Source organism: Peromyscus eremicus, chromosome 19, assembly GCF_949786415.1.
Source record: "Peromyscus eremicus chromosome 19, PerEre_H2_v1, whole genome shotgun sequence".
NCBI lineage: Eukaryota > Metazoa > Chordata > Mammalia > Rodentia > Cricetidae > Peromyscus > Peromyscus eremicus.
The window spans coordinates 41,994,574-42,016,453 of record NC_081435.1 but is presented as its reverse complement, the minus strand read 5'-3'; the positions used below and the strand labels follow the sequence as shown (position 1 = coordinate 42,016,453).

Here is a 21,880-nt window from a genome sequence, read left to right as displayed (position 1 = left end):
CTGGGCCGAGTTCATTGATATCTTAATCTATTTCAAGTGACATTTCCAATACCGTTTTCTGCTACACTGAACCCAAAGAAGTTTTACCAATATTGTGGAACTGGAGTTATTACAGAAAACTATGTCCTTCAAATGTTACATATATGTTTATAGCAGGGACATCAGTATTAACTCTGCACTTCCAATAATAAAGAATGTCCAAGTTTAAAAATAGTTTTCCAGCTGGCTACAAACTACGTTTTCCAGGCTCTTTTTCAGCTTAGTGTGGCCAAGTAATTAACCTCACACCAGTGGACATGAAGTACAACACCTCCAATTTCCAGGAATGTAATATGTCCTGGAATCTTCTTCGTTCTTCTATTTGGCTACTGGAAAGGAGTAGCAGCTAGTAAAATCACAGTACAGACACTTAAGCCCCACACTGAACATACAGGATACCAATACCCTGAGTGTTTTCCCTCTGGTCTGGGTTATGTGAAGAAAACAAAATAATTTGATTAAAAAAACTGTATTTGGGGATTTTTAAATTCATTGTCATAGCTTCATTGTCAATTTTTAAATTTTTACATTTATTTCTTTATGGGAGGGGGTGGGGGCGGGCATGCATGTTCCATGGAGTACATGTAGTGGTCAGAGGATAATTTGCAGAAGTCAGTCTGACTTGTCGTCATGTGGATACCAAGGATTAGACTTAGGTCATCAGGCTTGGTGACAAGTGCCTTTGTGCACTAAGCCATCTTGCCAGCCCCACCATCTACGCTTTAATTTTACATTTTCAAGTGTTTTAGGATTTTTTTGCAGAAGAAAAGTCAATAAACATAAAAATGATGAATTTACCCAAATCTTTACATAATGGAGAATAAGGCTTATGGAACTTTCAACACTGTAATTTTCAAGCACAAACATCAAAATAAGGAGTTGTGAGCCATTCAGGAATAAGAGGAAAAAACCAAAAATAAGAGAAGTTATAAACTCCTGTGGAAACTTACGTCGAAAGGTGCTGTATCTTATTTCAGATATGGTAATTCATAAAGTTATTTCTGACTTTTTTTTAATGTTACGCCAATCAGACACAGCCACAAGGAAACAGAGGAGAAACTTGGAAAAATGAAATTAATTACATTCACAAGTCTGAAAGCATCATACAGAAAGCCAGAGCGCAGCCACTCTCAACCTGTGGGTCGTGGTCTCTTTGGGGGTGGTTAGACAATCCTTTCACAGGGTCACCTAAGACCGTTGGAGAACAAGGATATTTATATTACAATTCATAACAGTAGAAAATGACAGATCTGAAGTAGTAACGGAAATAATTTTATGGTAGGGGTCACCAGGGCATGTGGAACTGTAGTAAACATTGCAGCATTAGTTAGGAAGGTTGAGAACCACTGCCATGGAGGACTGCAGAAGCACCCTGTTTGAGTTAGTGGCAGAAGACAAGAAGGTAAGGAAAGCTGACGCAAAGGCCTTTATTATAGAGTTTGGGGGAAGACAGGACAAGGTAAACAGATTCGGACTGATGTGTCTCCATAGTTCCAATGACCTTTGGGTGGAGTGCTGGTCTCTAATAGCACAGCACAGAATACTGTCCTTGGACATACAGGCAGATAAAGACAGTAAAGCTGGAGACTGGATAATTCCCATACTTAAGTAGGCATGCCCCTACTTAAGTCTCTGGTAACTGCTCTTTTCCTAAGAACTGATCAACTCTAGGAGGTACAGGTTCTCCCCAAACAAAATGGTTTTTTGCTTTTGTTTGTTTAAGATGTCCAAAGAAGTCTTCTGGGTATTTCAGAGGACTCAGGTTCAACTCCCAGCACCCACACAGCAGCTTACAACCATCTATCACTCCAATCCAGTGGACTGAACACCCTCTTCTAACCACCACAGGACTGCACATACATGGTGCACAGACATACATACAGGCAAAACATCCACAAAAATAAAGGGTGGTGAGGAAGAAGCCTTGGCACTGACACTTGATAAAAGTCAAGACAATGCCAATAAGCTTTTACTTCAAGAGAAAAGAACCTCCCCAGACACTGAGGCTGTAGAAACTCTTGGATTGTTAGACACAGGGCTCTCGCCTGCCCCTCCCCTACACAACACCAAGTAAAGACTGCTAGCGCCAGAGGGATCTGAGGTACCTCATCTTTCAATTTAGCCTAATTCATTCAATAAGTTGGTGCTAGTATCAAAAATTAGTTCAGAGAAGCTTAATGTTGCAGTGAGCTTGCTGTAGGTAAAGTCAGTGGCTGAAACAAGTGAAATCAGTCACTGTTGAGTATGACTCCCCCAAGCCTCAAGGCTCAGAGAACGTGGAGGACGAGGGGCAGAAGGGATCAAGAGCCTCATAACTGGGAGGAGTGCTATGAAATGCTGTTCTCTACTGACATGACTACTCCACTCATGACCTCCAGCACCTGAGGTTGTCTTCACAAGACCTGCACAAGATTGCAGCCATCAACATTAGAGCATGATGGGAGGCGCTCCTGAGGTGCCACCCTGGCCGTCTAGGATAAGGAAAAGTAACTTTCTTCAGTGAGCTGTATCCACCACTAAGTTGGTCGTGCTCTGGTGACGAACTCCCCACACAGGCACAGGCAAGGCGGTCCTAATTAAACTCAGTAGGGGCATGTTCTAAAAGTCAAAACCTGACAGTAGGAGGGAGACTGCAGGGAAGAGTACAGAGGCACTTGGAAAGGACCTAAGAGGTGTGTGGGGATCAAAATCCATCACATATATGCAGGAAATCGTTCAAGAATTGTAATGATTTTTAAAAGATGTCCAAAGATCATAACATACAAAAAATGCTTTAAATACACAATATAATCCTATTATTTTGGCTAGCTATGGTTGAAGTATGTGGTATGTTTCAAAAATAGTTCTAGGGATCCTGAATTGTTGTTTAAACTTGAAATCTATCTACCAACAGTCAAAAAACTCAAGTTTTACTGCCAACCCATGAAGATAAAAGAAAAGAACAAATAAATCAACCTATTATTTAAAATAAAAATGTCTAACATGTTGATTTAAATAAAATTTAAATTTAATGTTTACAAGCTTGCTTGGTTTTTAATCTCAGTCCTTTTTTGAAAAACTAATAACCTGTAAGAACAGTTTCCAGCAGGGGACAGCACTGTATCTCCTTGGGGCAACTACGCATGGGGTGGGGCTGGGGGGTTTCTTTGAGTTCTATATAAGGTTACAATAGCAAGGTATCAAAGAGCTCTCAAGTATTTCATGTGCCCCTACAATATAAGAGACAGCTTCCTACAAAAACAAAAAACTGTCCAGCCTGAAAATGGGCATCCATGTTGAAAATAAGCATCTTTGCTAAAAAGTACTTACCTATGAAAGGTAAACCTCATATTCTTTCTTGCTCAAATGCCCCCACACACACACACACATTAGTATAGAAAAATCAAATGTTTGGGATGTTTTTATTAATGTGACTTTAATAAAAATACTTTAAGGATCCAAAGCAGGACTGGAGAGATGTCTCAGCAGTCAAGAGCACTGGTTGCTCTTCCAGAGAACCCAGGTTCAATTCCCAGCACTCACATGGCAGCTCACAACCGTCTGTGACTCTAGTCTCAGAATCTGACACCCTCTTCTAGCCTCTGCAAGAACTAAAAGTACTGTGCACATGGTACTCACATATATATGCAGGAAAAATACCCACACACACAGAATAAAATAAAGATTAATAAAAAAAAATTTAGAAAGAATACAAACTAACTTTTAAAAAGTAATGCTTATAATAACTTTTCTAAACAAAGAAACCACGGAGGGCTTCTAAAAGAAAGAGACCCCTCAGTAGTCTCTGAATAAGAAAAATTAAAATGACTAACTTAGCTCTGTATGTTTATGTATATGGATATGAGTGTATATATGTAAAATACTTAGATATCCATAAAACAATGACATGTATAGAAAGAGAAGAGGTATTTATTTGCTGGATATGGAAACACTCCCTCCTGGGGAGGAGAATGAAGCATGAAGCTCAGGAAGTAAATGATCTTCTAAACACTAGAGAGCTGAAGCTCCCAAAGATTCACAAGGCCCCTACCCAAGGTTAAGTTTAGGGAAGCAATAAACAGCTGCTTAAAGAAAAGGCTCTTCCACCCATGGGGTTGTGAAAAGGACACTCTCCACACCTGTCAAGCTGTCTGTAAGTCAGGCAGATCTCCAGAAGTGCAACTTTTCCTGAGCTGACACCCATACAGAGTGGGCTTTTTAGTGAGGTAGCTGCCTTTGAGGCATACCGGCCTCTCACATAGACTACTGAAATTAACATCGGTAAACTCATTGGTTTACCAAGCTTGATTTTGATAGAATCATGTCTTTGCAGGAAAAGTCTCGTATGTTATTATAGTACACTAACTTGACTTTAAGATACACATATATTTAATATATTTAAATAAATATGTAAGTATCTTACACATAAATACAACACACTTAAGATTCTACATAATCACTTGATTGAGTAAGATTAGAGATACTAAGCCAGCACATCGTTTTTATTTTTGCTCACTCACAAATACAAAGAAAGGAATGCTCCACAATATACATTATAATTTCAGTATACAGTTCATGAGACACTATGTCTCATATTGTTCTGGTTAAGTTGGCCCACTAGATTTGTTCTATACGAATATATACACACACAGAGTGTATATTTAAGAATAGTTATTTCTAAATTATGTGGAAAACTGTAGTAAGAACAACCAAAGGCTATACAGATATTGTGTTAGTCTTTTATATTATACTTTAAATTTAATATTTATAATAACCTAGAAAGTGATTCATGAACATTTTTCAGTATATGATCAATGTTAAGAATTGGATGATCTCAAAATTTGACAGAAAGTAAATAATCTAGTTTCTCTAACTCCCAAGTAAGAATACTATCTTGGAAAAATAGGCCATAAAATATTTGTCCTTTCAAACATTTTAGTCCCTACTAAATGCAAAGGAATCTGCCAACTACATCGTTTATAGCTATGTACAAAGAATGTCACTAACTTGTATTAGCTTGCTTCTTCATTCATTCATATTTAATGTACATTAGCAACACAAAACAAATGAAATAGAAGAGACACTACAAAGCAGGGTGTTTTACAAGATGATAAGAGATAGCTCAGTAGAAACATACAAATCATTCTATTTTAAACAACTGATGGGACCCAGTGAAAACTGTGAAGTCATTTTTTTTTCCCTCAAGTTCACAGTCTTGGTCTAGTGAGGCAAGCCTTTAATGTACCTTAGTACTGATTCCTGTGACACCATGCCACATTCCATGTTTCTTTTCAATGGAGACAGCATCTCTACTCCACTAGGACTAAGAAGACTGAAATCTCACATCTCTATCTGTCACTGAACCACTCTGTGACATTCAGCAAGTGCCTTCCCTGTGGAGCCTCAGGTTCCTGAAGTGGACAGTTAGGAGCTTCAGGAAGCCCAGCATTTCCCACGCTGTTACAGCATGAGTAGATACTTGAGATCCTTGTTAAAGAAATGACCCTGAATCTTAGCCTAGACACAGTAGGGCAAAGGAAAGAGGAGAACGGTGCAGAGAAACAAGCTATTATAATAAGTAAAAGTTAATTTTACATAGTATCTTAACTTTTGACTTTAAGCCACATACATGATTCTAAAGTGATCAGTTACTAAATGTTTTGAAATACGAAAATGGAACCTAGATATCCACCCAAAATATACTATACAACAAAAGACTTCCTGGAAGCTATGGCCTTTGTGTGGGTGTTTTGCCTGCATATACATGCATACATACATACATATGTATGTACTTACGTACGTCTGTGCACTATGCACTTGAGCCTGATGCTCAGGAAGGTCAGGAGAAGGCACAGGATCCCTTTAAACTGGAGTTACAAGTGGTTGTGAGCTGCCACATGGTGCTGGGAATCAAACCTGAGTGCTCTGAAAGAGCAAGTACCATAGGCCATGGCCTTTTAAATTTACTTTTTCTTGTTTTCTCACATTCTTAAGAAATAAGAATAATCTCAAACAAATAGACATCTAGATACTAGGGAATTCCTTACAAATCAAAGCACAAATAACTAAGAAATTTCCAACATCTGCATTCTTTATAACCAGCACTTTGAGAAACCATGGTCAGCTAAAGCCCACAATGTGTACACTGGAAGAACTTAACAACTAAAACAAGAAAGTAGCTTTACAAGTGTATTCGGTTAAAAAATGCTCTTCACATTATGTAATAAAGAAACAATCTTACCTAATCGTAATTCTCCAAAATTGCCACATCCAATTTTTTTCCCAACTCTAAAGTTAGGTCCAACCATTAAAACTCCAGATGACGAAGACCCAGTTCCTCGAGTGCCGTGCCCTGATCGACCACTGGGTCGTGCCATTCTATCATCTGATTTGTCCTTGTCTTTCTTTTTACTATCCATATCAAGTTTGCGGTACTCCACTTTGAATTCTTTAATCAAGACGAGCACAATGAAATGGGGTACTGTAGGAGTAGGTGCATCACTAGGTAACAGTACCCGATGAGCAACGTTAGCATTCAGACTTCCGCGGATAGACAGTCACCTGAGGCGTGTTCATCCCATTCGGACAACTCTTCGCAGTTGTCTTCTCAGCAAAGTATGTCTTCAAAATTATCTTCTCGGTGATACACGCTGGTGTTGATAGAGCGCTGTAACATTACAAGAGAAAACTGTCAACAAAGATAACACACATATTTAGGAAAGTGAATGACAAAAGCTTAGGTTACCTGTTGAGGTCCCTATAATCAAAGCACAGTAGACTCTTAAGTCTACCATTACTTTGTATGTCTATATTTTAAGACCAAACACCACAAAAACCAAATTCGACTTTTAAAAAAATTGTGTATTTGTGTGTACATGTGTGGTGCATGTGTACAGATGTTTATATGACCATGAGCATGTGGGCACACGTATGTGCATGTATGTATGAAGGCCAGAGGTAGCAATCATGTCTTTTACCAGCTTTTGTCGCTTTGCTAAAACATCATAATCAAAATCAGCTTATGGAAGAGTTTATTTTGGCCACAGTGGCGAGGAAGGCAAGACATCGGGTGGCTCACACAGGAGTTGAGAGATCATATCTCAACTGCAAGTAGCAAGCAGAGAAAGCAAACTGTAAGCGGGTAAGACTGAAAATGTAAGCCTACCCCAGTGACACACTTCCTCCAGCAAGGCTAGCCCTCCAAAGAATTCTGGAACCTCTCCAAGCAGCACCACCAATTGGGGAACAAGTGTTCAAATACATGTGCCTATGGGGGCCATTCGTACTTAAGTCACCACAGGTGTCTTTCCTTAATCACTCTCCACTTCTTTCTTTCTTTCTTTCTTTTCCTTTTTTCTTTTTTTTTTTTTTTTTTTGCGGGGGGGGGGGGGGCGTTAATAACCTAGTTAGTGTTCACTGGCTAGCCAGGCTGGCAGGACAGCAAGCTCCAAGGGCCCGCCTGCCTGTGCCCCTTTCCAGTGACAAGGTTACAGAGGCACACATCATGCCTGCCTTCTTACATGAGCACTGGGATCCAAACTCGGGTCCCCATGCTTGTGCAGGAGCTACTTTTCCACCTGAGGCAGCTCCCTGTCCCCCACAAACACAAAACTTAAAAATCAGAGATCTGGTTGTTTTAAAACAACAAAGGAAAAAAGTCCTGAGTGTGTCATAAAACAATATACACTGATTAGCCTAGACATCCCAATTTAAAGTTACTGCAATTAGAAAAAGGAGTGCTCAAAAAAGTCTGGGAAATTAATACAGCGATTCTATTTAAAAGCAGAAAAACACCACATTTTAAAAACACCACATTAAAAAAAAAAACAACACATTTAAATCTTAACTATTTTCTTCACTCCTGTATACTTAATTTTTAGACTTTTCAAAAGTATATTTTCATTTTATCTTCATTTCAAAAGTATCTTCTCATTTACTCAAATATTTATTATTCTTTATATACAGGAAAGAGTCACAAAACTGATAATACAAAAACACAGTCTTCATATCTCTCAAGGAAAATAATTTTTATGTAACACTCAAACTAAGTCTTTAAAGAAGTAATTTCACAAGGCTAAGAGATGTTGAAGAAGATAGGTATAAAAGTTTCTTTTAGAGGCAGGGTTTTATTATGTACCACAGTCTGGTTTCAGACTTACAATCTTCCTGACTCAGACTCCCAAGTTCTAACATTACAGCTATATACCACCATGCCTAGCTACATGTACTGAATTTTCCAAAATACAGATGAAAACACTAAAGAATTAAAAAAAAAAAAAAAAAAAAAAAAACCACGTTGGGGACTTTTCAAAGAGCAATCACACACTTCCTTTAGAAATTTCAGGTAGCAAATGCATGTGACCTCTGTGGGCAATCTGGCAGCTATATCACATCTAAACACTCCAAGCGGGCTTCCATTCCTTGCAATAACAGTGTCAAGCTAGGTTGTGGTGACATATGCCTGCAATCCCCTTACTGGGCTACATAATGAAATAAGGAAGGAGAACAGAACACCTCAAAATGTAACTTGTAAAAATATCTATAAAGTCAACACAACCCCAAGCAACTAACTGGTCAGTGAGTTTGTTTTCTAAACTGATAAGACCATTCCTAAAGTTGATGTGGAAATGCAGAATCTAGAATAAACAATTTCAAATCACAAAAACAACATTCAATATACAGCACCTGATGCCAAAGCTTACTAGGGAGCTACAGTAATCAAGATAATGTGGAGCTACTACAGAAGGGGAAAACACAACAGCAGACTCCAAAACAGCCACACAGATGCTCAGCTGTTTTCCACTAAGACACCAAGTTGATTCCAAAGTGACATAGGTCACAATAACCATACATCTGTGTGAAAAAAAAAAATGAACCTGCTTCAACCCATGAAAGAATAATATGTAATGAATCATATGTCTAAACACAAAAACTGTAGAACTATAAAGGGAAATAGCTTTGCAAGCTTATGATATATAAAAGAAAAATAAGATTGAAAGTTAATAAATAGAACTGAACAGAAACACCAAAAATTAAGGGAAATTAGTGCATACTTTTATGAATATGCATTAATATACTACAATTAAATAATAAACTTTATTTTTATGGAAAAAATTTGAATATATTTTCCACAAAGAATGCAAGCAAATAGTCAATAAATATATGAAGTCTTGCTTATCATAACCATGGAAATACAAATTAAAACCATAAAAATATCATTTCATACTCATAAGTATGGCAAAACTTTAAAAGACTATCAATAACAATGCTAGCAAATATTAAAAACAAATAGACTTGTCATTAATTTCTGGTGCAAGTATAAAATAGTTGACAGTTTCTTATAAAGTAAAATGTATATTTATCCTATGACCTATCAATAAAACAATGTATTCAGACAGATGTCACCAATTCTTATTGTAACCTTATTTATAATAATCAAAACTGGCCACAATCAAAGTATTCTCAACAGAAGAATAAACATTGGTATATTCATATAACAGGATACTATCTGAATCACAAGTAGGTCAAAAGACATCAGGCACAAATGAGTTACAGTCATTGAAATCCTAGAACCAGTAGAACTAAGCTACAGGAATAGAAATCAGCCACGGTTTACCAGGTAGAGGATAGTCACTAGAAAATATCGTGGAGGAACTGCCTCATGGATGTGTACGTATGTCCTGTACCTTCATTAAGGTACAGTACAGGCAGCTATACATTTGCCAATGCATAAAACTACACTGAAAACCTGAACATGGTGTTATATGTACACTGCACCTCAAATTAGGGCTTTTAAAATAATAGCTGGGCTGATTGAATGGCTCAGAGGGTAAAGGCATAGTGCTTCAACCCCCCAAAACTGCCCTCTGTCATGCACACATGCATGCACACAGATATACATAATTTAAAGTAAATATTAAAAAACGATGCCCATTCACGAAAAAAAACTTAGCACAATATCTCAAAGCATATCCCCCTTATTTTTACATAAAGCTTATCTTAAGATGCAGCTCTTTTAAATAGTTATTGAACTGTTAACTATTAACTAATATAACAGCAATATTTTTGAAACTTTTAAAATAAAATTCCTTCTCTGCTTTTTTTCCATTTAGAAAAAAAATTATTTTCTTTTGGAAATTTTTTGTATTTTCGATGTATAGCTTTTCATTTATGTTTAAATAGTGAGCTATCCAAAACCATACTATACATATAAGAAACCAAATAATCCACAAATGAAGTAAAAATGTTCCACGGATATTTACACATTTCTCCCTCCTCAGTCTGTTTGCCTTCCCAGAGGTAAGCACTCCTCTCAGTTTACTGAACTGGAAAGGGTTGGGGACTTCTTAATCTGAAATCCATGACCTCTCCAGCATTTTTCTGACGGAAGAACCCATAGTTTTCAACGATGACACAATCTTTAAAAAGGAACGAACAACTAACAAGGTACACTTCCATTTCCTCACTGAACTGTTGTATGAACACACACCTTCTTAGAAACAGGGCTGGTATGTAGCTCTTTCATAAAGTACTTGCCTTCCACATGCAAGTGGAACCTGGGACCTGAGCCCCAGCCCCAGCACTTGAAAACTAGATAAATAAATCTCACAAACAATCTGTCTAAATACTAACACCAGTGGTTGAAAATTCAACTATGTTTCTTTAAATATCTAGAACAGTTTCAATAGACATACTATCAAAGGCCTAAAACATATTTAAGTCAGAAAATGAGGAAGAAATACTACATACTGTTCAGTTTAGAACCCACACAAAGCAAATTTATTTCTGCATTTCCTAGTAGTTGATCACAAAGCACAAATGTGACTAGATACGATTTGCTGTGTTCAATTTAATTCCAGTTACTTTAAAAAAAATAGCTAAGGAAAGAACTGTAGTGCGTGGTGTGTGGTGTGTGGTGTGTGGTGTGTAGTAGTGCTGTAGTGTATAGTGTGTAGTGTGTAGTAGTGCTGTAGTGTGTAGTGTGTACTAGTGCTGTAGTGTGTAGTGTGTAGTGTGTAGTAGTGCTGTAGTGTGTAGTGTGTAGTAGTGTTGTAGTGTGTAGTAGTGCTATAGTGTGTAGTGTGTAGTGTGTAGTAGTGCTGTAGTGTGTAGTGTGTAGTAGTGCTGTAGTGTGTAGTGTGTAGTATGTAGTAGTGCTGTAGTGTGTAGTGTGTAGTAGTGCTGTAGTGTGTAGTAGTGTGTAGTAGTGTGCAGTGTGTAGTAGTGTGCAGTGTGTAGCAGTGCTGTAGTGCTGCACTGTAGCTACAGATATTATCGAGAGTTAGACTATGAATGTGTTTAGAGAAACAGTCAACTCAAGGATACAAGGAACATGACTAAACAGTAGATCGTAAAGATTAGGCATCATAACTACTGAGGTGTGTCACAGAAACACACCCTGTTCACAATTTTTCATAACACACAATCTTTATAATGCCTGAGGATACTGTAATTTTTCTAACAGCTGTTTCCCCTTTAACTGAAATCCTAATCTTTCTACTAAAATTAGTAAACATAGTTAGCTACATGAATGTGTATAAGTGGTAACAAAATATATGTTAAAAGACAGGGAACTAGCCAAAAGGGTGCTTTTTCAATTGTCTTTAAGAAAGAGCAAATATGAATAATCACTGTCCTATTTTCATGAACAGCTTCAGTTGTGATATACTGACATCCATTAATAAAAGAGCTTCTCGATCTGGAGAACACTAACTAGCATTACCTGACTGTGTGTAGACACACAGGGACTGGTATACTCTAATTTGACAATCACTGATAAATCTTCAAAACAGAAAATCAGATTTTCTAATCTGCATGGTTCAATCATTTCAGACCTTACACAGAGGGCTGACCTCTTTAAGGATACAACGTAGATAAAACAGAGAAACAGTCTTAGAATGTATCTGTGTAGTTACATTCTGCCTCCTACACCAAATAGACACCCATGAGAAGTTCTAGATTTGTAAAATAATTTAATATTATACTAACTTTCAAAATATTGTTGTAGTTAAAAAAAAAAAGAAAAAGAACTAGTCCATGCACCTCTAATAAACGTTAAAATTTACAAGCACAAAACTGTAACGAAAGTTAATATCAAATTTTATATTCAAATCTTATTTGTGACAGTGTTATTTCCCCACAGGTTTGTTACATGAAATAAAAAAATTATATATATATATATATATATGTATGTATTTATATAAGCAACACTAAACAGACCCACTAGGTTGTATGTATTGTGTGTGTATATGTATGAATATACAAATAATAAAGACGAGACCTTGAATTTGAGAGGAGCAGAGGGGACATGGAGGGAGTTGGAGAGGGAGAAAATGGTAAAAATGATGAAAAGTACTCATGTATAAAGTTCTCGAAAAGTAGACAGCTAAAACTAAGTATTTACTACAAAAAGGCTCATGTGGGGTATTAAACGCTTTATTCAGTCTCTATAAAAAACTGTATCAGAATATGTGTCTTCAAGCCTCTCTGAAATGTAAATGAATGGAGACATTTGCAATGTGATGGCTAGCCACTACATCACAAACTGTTAGCAGGAAGTGTCCCAGTTCCTGGTTTCTGGCATTACTCCAACTGCAGTTGTCTACAAAAAGAATAAACACTTATTTTTAAAGTTAAATCATTAGCTGTAATGTCAAAAATATTGACATCAGTTTCTTTAATTACACACTACAAAAATTGTCTCAAATGACTTAGAACCTATTATCTAAAATGACTTAATATTTCTGAAACTTGATTTCAATGATGTCCCTGTACATTCCTATGAAGATGATCCAGGACTGTCTAGCCTTTGAAACTTACCACCTAAAAGAGAGGAAAATGCAAAAAAGAAAAGAAAAAGGAAGGAAGGAAGGAAGGAAGGAAGGGAGGGAGGGAGGGAGGGAGGGAGGGAGGGAGGGAGGAAGGAAGGAAGGAAGGAAGGAAGGAAGGAAGGAAGGAAGGAAAAGAAATTTAAAAGAAAAAAGAGATTACTAACTGGTTTTTATAGTCTCTCAACTGTGGATTAGGTAGAATCCACCAATCACTCCTGAAACTAACTTCATGGGTCTTAAACAGCAGGCATTTAAAATGACACTGCCTATTAGAAAAGAAAATGGAGTGCACATATGTAATAAGGAAAAATCATATTGTTTTTTGTTGTAATTGTTTGTTTTGTTTTGAGAAAGGGTCTGTCTACATAGCCCTGGCTGTCCTGGAACTCACTTGTTTAGACCAGGCTAGCCTCAAACTCAGAGACCCACTAGTCTCTGCCTCCCAAGTGCTGGGATCAAAGGCATGAGCCACCATGCCTGGCCCAAAAATCATGTTTAATGAGACTTTCAGTTCTATAATGAACGGTGGGTGTGGGTGCGTGTGCGCGTGCTCCAGAAAGAGAAAGGGGGACTGATCAAGTAAAATACATTTCTATAGATTGTAGTCAAAAATATTTCTACAATTAAAACTAATATATAACAAGAGGAATACCAAATCATAGCACATTATAATCAAGTACAATGAAGGCAATTTTTAAGTAAGAAACTATCAAATTCTAAACTTCCTCAGCAGAGGAAAATTTGTAAGTCTAATTAAAAGAATTTTCTAGCCATCTAGATCTGACTATTCTCAAGTAAGTAGACACTATGATAGGTATAGTTTGAACATGTCCCCAAGGGCTCACATGCTGAAAACTGGGTCCCCAGTGTGATACTAAAAGATAGTGTGATTTTTTTTAAGCAGTCCTAGAAGAAAATCAGACCTAGATGGTCATCAAGATAAACCCTTGGAAGTGATTTAGTTCCCAAGTGTCATAAAAGAGCTTCCTCTACCCTCTGGTTTCCTGTCTCACCATGTGACATCTCCATTCACAACCATAAGGACACCCAAAATGAATTCCTCACCAGAACAAGCCAATGTCATCTGCATGCCCTTAAATCTCTAGAACTATGAGCTAAATCAACTTCTACTGGAGGAGGGAGGGTGAAGCATAAATGTGAGCATATAGTGTCTGTGTGATCACGTTTATGCGTGTGTGTATGCATACATGTGCACACGTGTGGCAAGCTGTGGCTGCCTTCCTCAATTGCTTTCTACCTTATCTTTTTAAGATGGGTTTCCTCTCTGAAACTAGTATTGACTGACTTGAGCAGCTAGTCAGCACATTCCAGAAATCCAGCTGTCTCCACTGTTCCCCAGGAATAGACTTAGGGATGTATGCAACAACCACATCTGGATCTCTTACAAGAATCTGGGGAATATAAACTCATGATTGTATGGTTGCATAGCAGACACTTTGCCAATGAGGTGTCTCATCAGGCCAACTTCCTTTCTTTATAAAAGCATTCAACTTCAAGTTTTCAGAATGCTAACAGAAAGCAGACCAATACACTAGGATGTGAGCGTGTGGAAGTCCACACAGTGTCTTTTATTTTCAATTTCACAAGTGGATTTGTTTTTTATATTTATTTATGTGTATGTTTATGTGTGTGTGCTACATATGTGCAGGTGTCTGCAGAGGCCAGAAGAGGGTGATGGATTTCCTGGAGCTAGAATTAGAGTGTGTGAGACACCTGACTTGGGTGCTGGGAACCAAACTCAGGTCCTCTAAAAGAAGAACAAGTGCTCTTAACTTCTTAACTACTGAACCATCTCACCAGTCCCTCATAAGTGAGTATGAACACCCATACATCTTTCCTGAAGCCCACATGTCTCAACTGTCAGCAGAACTGGAAACTACTCAGTCTTTTAAGCACGTACTATATACATACAGAGAACTGCGGATCAGACTCAGTCTGACCATTTAAGAATTGTCTTTCCAGGTAAGATGGTGAGAGAGAAGCCCTCAGAACCACTGGCTGATTACAGTTTGGAAATGAAACAGGAATATTTTATCACTCCATCAACTACTTTTCCAGTCCCAGAACTGACCTGCTTAACCCTCCAACAAACCTCTTCTACCATGGAACCCTCTGAATTACAGTAACAACTAGTCTGGCAGGATACATCCAGGGGTACAACAGTAGGAACAACCTCATGAGTGTAACCTGCTGCTTTCCAATTGGTTTTCAGGCCTGCTCTAGAAAACTCATGCCTAGTACCATAAATCTGGCTCTGAACCCATGACTCCAGAGCTCACAGGCCCCCCGTGTTGAATTTATTACTATTATTCTGCTAAAGAGACACAGTATCAAACTGTCCCCTGAATTCATCTTTCTGCAGCCCTCAAACCTCATTGGGAAAGTTTCTTTGTGCAGTAGGCAGTGGCAAGCACAAAACTCAACTAATCAGAGGAAAGACAGTGTCAGCAGAGCACTCAGCCACAAGTAGGAAATGCATATCACACTCCTACTCACACCCCAAAGGCTCAGGGACCATAAAGGAAGAGGGGAAGAAAGGTTATAAGAACCAGAGGTGAGGAGGGTAGGCGTGAAACTGCCTTTGGAACATAACAAGGACCACTGCACTGCGAACTCACAGCAGCTGTGTCTGCAGGCATGAGACTGTAAGATCAAGGCAGTCAGCATACCAGCAGAGAGGGAGGAGGAGTCCATAAGCCTCCACTTCTAACTGAAGAGCTATTGCCAACTGATGGCTGCTAGGGGAGGGAGCGCCAGTTTTCTTAAGGGTGTGGCCCCTGGTAGGTGGACCCCACTCCAGTGGACGGCCCCACACCCATGAGTAGATGAGCAGCACAAACTGAACTGGGTGAGTTATTAAAAAAGAAAGAGGACATGAAATTGTAAGGGGCTGAGGAGGTGGATATGGGGGAATCAAGCAGAAGGGTTGGGGTGAATATTATCCGTACTTCCATGACCTACAACTTTTCAAGTACACCTTTTATTGTCATTAAAAAATTCTTTACTTCTGTTCATCAGGAAAGTCAAAAAAATTCTTTACTTCTGTTAATCAAAATCAAACATCTAATTCACAATAGTTATGTTTTATCAGGTTAGTGCAAATACAGAATAATCAAACACTGAACCACTGTTCCTAGGAAAAATACATTTAAGGTTTTTTCCAGACTCTTTCTTTCGTGACAAAAGTTCAATCAACCAACTAATATACCAACTTACTTTATGTATGTTTCTGTTTTAAAGCACTTTACAACATTACACTTATATCTGCACCTGAACTAACTTACTTATTTTGTCCACGACACACCAGTTTTCCTGTGCTTAGGAACATCATTCAGCACTTCAGCAGTAGGTCTGGGGTCATTTTAAACAAAATCACAAAAGGAAAAAGGAAAGGAAAGGACTCATTATGAAAAGCAAAACCAGGAGACTGAGTCACCTTATTTAACCTCAGCTGGGAACACACACTGACTCGATCAAAGTTTTTTCTACTTTTTGTATGCTCCTGTTTGTAACTCACTGGAATAGCAGCAGGAGTATTAATTTTCAGATTACAAATAAATGCTAGCAATTAGGAAAATTTGCAAATATGGAATCCTCAAATAGTCAAAAAAAAAAAAGGGTAAAAATCTCCTCTAATTGATGAAAATCTTCTCATTGAAAGTATTCCACCTCATGCTGGGAAGATGGTTCAGTCACACAAGCAAGGAGTTGAGTTCAGACCTCCAGCACGCAAATAAAAAGCTAAACATTGCATCTGTTTGCATCTATAATCCTAGGCTGAGGCAGGAGGATCTTAAACTGTAGACCAACCTGGGCAACACAGTGAGAGAAACATTGGCTTTATAAAAAAAGTATTCCAGGGCTGGAGAGCGCTGGGGGTGGGGGTGGGGGTGGGGGTGGGGGGGTAAGTGCTTGCTCTGTAAGTGCACAGAGCTAAATTTAAGCCCCAGTGCAGTCTTTGAACTAAACCAGGAATGAACTAAACCATGCACCCACAATCCTAGCACTAGGGAGGCGGAGACAGGAAGAACCCCAGGGCTTGCTGGCCAGCCCGTCTAGCCAAATCCTGAGAGCCAGCTTCAGTGAGAAACACTCTCAAAAAACAAAATGGAGAACAAGTAAGGAAGAGACCAGATGTCAGTCTCTGGCCTACACACACACACACACTCACACTTACCTTCATCTAATAAATGAATAAGGAACAAGAATTAACAAGAATAAGGAATAAGTCACCATTATATGACTCCTGGTGAATATAATGAAACTAAACAAAGATGAGGAATGATTGTTAATATCATAAGAAGAATGTTCAAATCTTTCCAATAGAAGCAAAGCATCGGAAACTGAATCCAATCAAACCTCTGCATTTCACTGTCTATGTTAAGGAAGCATAGAGAACAATGTTATTTAGTATCGAGATACTCCAATTTTTTAATCTGATGTCCTCAAAAGCAGAAGTAATGCTACTCAACTTTTCTTCCCAATAATAGAACACATTAAAAACTGTTCCAAAGAATAATCAATGATCAATGAAAATGTTCTTAGAAATTTGGGAGTATTAATTCACATAGCCGTTTCTTTTCTGAATAAAGGGATAGAATGCTGACCATAAAGCTGTAAGGCAATTTATAGATCCAAGACACAATATGAGAAATGAAATAATATCTCACTGATCAAAGGTCTTTAATACTGCAATTCTGACTCTCCAAATTGCTACAATCCAAAAAGAAAAAGGGGAAAAAAAAAAAAAGCTGGGCTTAGAAAGTGTGGGTCTATAAATCCCAGCACTATGACAGGATGAATAGGAGCTTTACGAGTTCAAGGACACCTGGTTAACTTCGTTAGTGAGCCCCTGCCTCAAAATACAAATAAAAAGAGGTCAAGGGATATGGCTCAATAGTAGAGCACTTGCTTACATGTACACTGCCCCATATTCAATCCCCAGTACTTAAAAGACATCACTAAAGATAACAACATACATATACTACCTTATTTAAACAATAAAAGCTCTTAAATGTTACTTTCTTTTAAATAATTCTAATAAGCTTATTCTAGAAATAAATGTTTCAAGTAAAAGCTGGAGGGCTAGAAAAATGGCTCAGGAAGTAAGACTGCCTGTTGCACAAGCATGAGGACCTGAGTCTGAACCCCAGACCCACATAAAAAGCTGGTGACTTCCCGTGCCTGTAACCCCAGTCAGTGTTGTGGGAGGTACAGACGGGACAGTTTCAGGTTCAGAGAAACCTTGTCTTAAAGAAATAATACAGAGAATGATAGGACCTACCCACCTATGAGTGCATAAGTGCGTGCTCATACATACACATGTAATTTTTAAAATGCTCATCTTCCCAATAGAAAGATGAAACAATCCATTTATCCAACAAATGCACAGCCATTAGAGGCCTATTATAGGTCAAACACGGAAACGAAGAAATCAAATAAGACATGTCCAGTTTTTGACAGGGTGCTTAAACAGGCAGTAATATAATGTGTACCACATACTACAACGAAGGTCCAGTGCTTTCTGAACATATGCCAAGTGTACAGAACCACACCCTAAGTTCTAGGTCTTGTATTTAAGTAGAGAAGTCGGCTATCTACAAGGCTCAACATGCTCACTCCAGGATGTACACCTTCAAGCGCCTGGTGTCTTGGTACACTCAAAAACACAGGTAACAAAGAACGTGACAACAGTGCTCACTGACCCATACCCTTCAGGATGAAAAGAGAGCAAGAAGAACATATACACAGAACACCATACCTCACAATCAGTGCCATTCCCCGACAGCAAGTGCCTACAAGACTTTTAAATGCAGATTTGTTTCTTTTTCTTTTTTTTTTTTTTTTTTTTTTTTTTTTTTTTTTGGTTTTTCGAGACAGGGTTTCTCCGTGTAGCTTTGCGCCTTTCCTGGAACTCACTTGGTAGCCCAGGCCGGCCTCGAACCCACAGAGATCCGCCTGGCTCTGCCTCCCGAGTGCTGGGATTAAAGGCGTGCGCCACCACCGCCCGGCCAGATTTGTTTCTTTATAGCGAACAAAAAACCAAAAAAATTCTGATACAGAATGCCATAATTTTAAGTTTCTTGAGGAGCATTATTTTGAGGGAGGAATGAGAAGATTACAAGAGAGAAGGGAAAAAAATTAAGCTAACCAAGAAGACAAGGATTAGAAAGCAAAGGGGAGCTGATATAGGTATAAAGATATTTACAGCAGTGACTTAAAAACAAATTAAGGAAGTTCGAGGAAACTAAAACAGACATTACAACCACACCCTTGACTCTGTCATTAAGGGGGCTGGGGCAGAGTCAAATGTATAAAAAAGAGGACTGCTTTGCAGGTGCTCTGACATGAAACTATCGTGTGCAATACCCGTGATATATTCCTGAGACTAAAGAGAGAGCACCTGAATACTCAGCTAAGCCCAGACTTAACCGGTTCCATACTGAGCATCCTAACTACACTATGCTTCTGGGACCTCAGTCAGGCCCAAGATCCAGGGTTAGCTACTCGGTAAGGAGAGCACTAAAGAAAGCAGGAAAAAGTGGATGTGCAATCAGGGGAGGGACTCCCAATAACTGTTAAAGAAACTGATACAGATTAAAGTAAAGTCCTGTTGATGAACATAAACTTACAAGAAAGAAACCAAAAAATATTAACTAGCATCTACTGAAACTATCCAGGGAAGTAATATACAAACACTCCTAGTAAGTAGTTTCTGTTAAGAAGCAGATGCAAATCCATCCAAGTCCACACAGCTCCTTTCAAAGTTCTTGCAGTCACCTTTTTTAGTTTTCAGAAAGTCTCAGGATTTTTGACAGGTGAGTCTGCACACACCCCAGTAAGGACTGGATAACACATTTACAAAGAAAAAAAAAAATCACACATTTGCCAAGTCTATAATGAAACCTACAAATACATAAAATAAGGAAGTAAGGGTAACATTTTAGGACGAGGGATATACTTCAGCTGACAGATTGCTTGCCTACCATGCACAAGACCCTGGGTTGGTTCCTGAATACTGAAAAAAAAAAAAAAAAAAAAAAAAACACCTAAAGGGCTAGCCAGACCGCTCATCATACAATGGATCCTGTCATGACGGAATGGCAAACTGAACTGGATCTCCAGACTCACAAAAGCTAGAAGGAAAGAACTAACAAAGTTGTCCCCGTCTTCCACACACATCATAGCACATGCACACACACCACACAATCATACACACACACACACACACACACACACAAACACTATATACACAATTTAAAAATTTTTAAGAATACTAATGATAACATCTCAGAACAGATTTTGAATTTTTAAAACAAGTCAATCCATGCCAAAAAATAAATTAGTATTTTAGAACATTTTGTATAGTAAAATTATTAATAACAAACTGTAGTCCTATCAAAGTGCTCATTACTCTATTGCGTGTTGACTTTACCATGGTACTGTATTATTTTGCTAAACTAAAAATAATCTCCAAAAATCATTCATAACTCATAAATAACATGCTCTCCAAATCCTATGTATGCAATGTTAAAAGCTTTCTACCACAAATTCTTAAATATCAGGATAGTTTTTAGAAATCTAATCCTTATAATTTATACAATAATAGCAAAAACTTGCCACCATGCATTGTGTATGTGTGTGTGTCTTGGAACTGAAATGAATGCATAAAATGGCTTGCTCCCTTGCTGGGAGGTGGTGGCACACACCTTTAATCCCAGTACTCAGGAGGCAGAGGCAAGTGGATTTCTGAGTTCAAGGCCAGCCTGGTCTACAAAGTGAGTTCCAGGACAGCCAGGGCTACCCAGAGAAGCCCTGCTGTCCTGAAAAACCAAAAAAAGAAAAAAGAAAAGAAGAAGAGGCTTGCTCCCATTCTGTCAGTCCAGAAGTGCTGTAACGAGTAAGGCTACTCCTGAGCCAAAAGTTAGCATCAAATGAGACACAAAAAAGGACTTCAAGTAGTCATCAATGACAAAAGGATCCTATATACACCTATTATTATCACAGTGTATTAATGTGTATACATTTCCTAACTATACTTAATATAGACAATATAATATAAATATACTACTACTGAAATAAAACTATTTCTACTGAGGAAAACTCAGAGGTACTTGTTAGCCATGATACACAAGAGAACGAGGAAGTACAGTCTACTACATGACCACTGAAGTCTCTTCTGTCCCCAAGGAGACTCCTGTCACTTTGGCACTTAGCAGCTAAGAAAAGAAATTCAAAGTTTTGCAGTCTGGGTTATACACTAAGATTCTGTCTCAAAAACTTAAAAAAAAAAAAAAAAAGAAACAAAAAAAAGCTACAAAAAAACCCAATGATTTTGTAAATATGATTAATATAACATAAAATGAGTAACTCTTAATTAGCAAGCATTCTTTAAAGATCATTTTAGAGATGTATTTATATTACTTAATTCTTAATATTTCCAAGGGTACTCCCTAGTTGCTGCTGTAATTTCATCTTGATAAATTTCCCTTCAAAAGGCTTTACAGGCTATCTTAAATGTTCTAGCTTTGATGCTATGCTTACCAAAAATTATTATTGTGATATAAATATGCCTCACCAAGGAAGCTGGGTCCGATGCTCTAAGTCGTCACTTTTTTAACTTGATCCTCTGGGTAATAGCTCTGTGTGTGTGTGTGTGTGTGTGTGTGTGTGTGTGTGTGTGTGTGTGTGTATTTTGAGCACTGGACACTGGGACTGTAGGTCCATGACCCACCATGCCCTTCCCATGCATTTCTTTTAGCATCTTCACACCTCATCCCCACTTAAATGACAGCATGAAGTCACTGGTTTTTAATGGTAAAAGGTGTATAAAGAAAGGAGGAAATCGGTTCTTTTCAACCTTGCAGCCAACTGGAATAGCCTATAGAAATCCAAAGCATGCCAACACTCTGGCCCAACCACCGCATTCAAATATAAACTAGTCGGGTAACATCCTATGAAAATGTTAGCAGGGATCTGGGCTGAGAGCCACTGGTAGAAAATGTTCTCCA

The 21,880-nt window shown here is 38.2% G+C and overlaps 1 protein-coding gene across 10 annotated transcripts in view; it reads right to left on the bottom strand.

Annotated features, from left to right (window-relative positions):
* The window catches only part of Csnk1g3 (casein kinase 1 gamma 3), a 90,411-nt gene that overhangs the window by 59,490 nt on the left and 9,041 nt on the right, over nt 1-21,880 (bottom strand). For all 10 annotated transcript variants that reach the window (XM_059246798.1, XM_059246802.1, XM_059246805.1 and 7 more), the window contains exon 2: nt 6,260-6,685. In XM_059246798.1, the coding sequence (XP_059102781.1) occupies nt 6,260-6,437 (178 nt within the window). In that variant the 5' untranslated portion in view covers nt 6,438-6,685. The remainder of the gene's footprint in view (nt 1-6,259; nt 6,686-21,880) is intronic.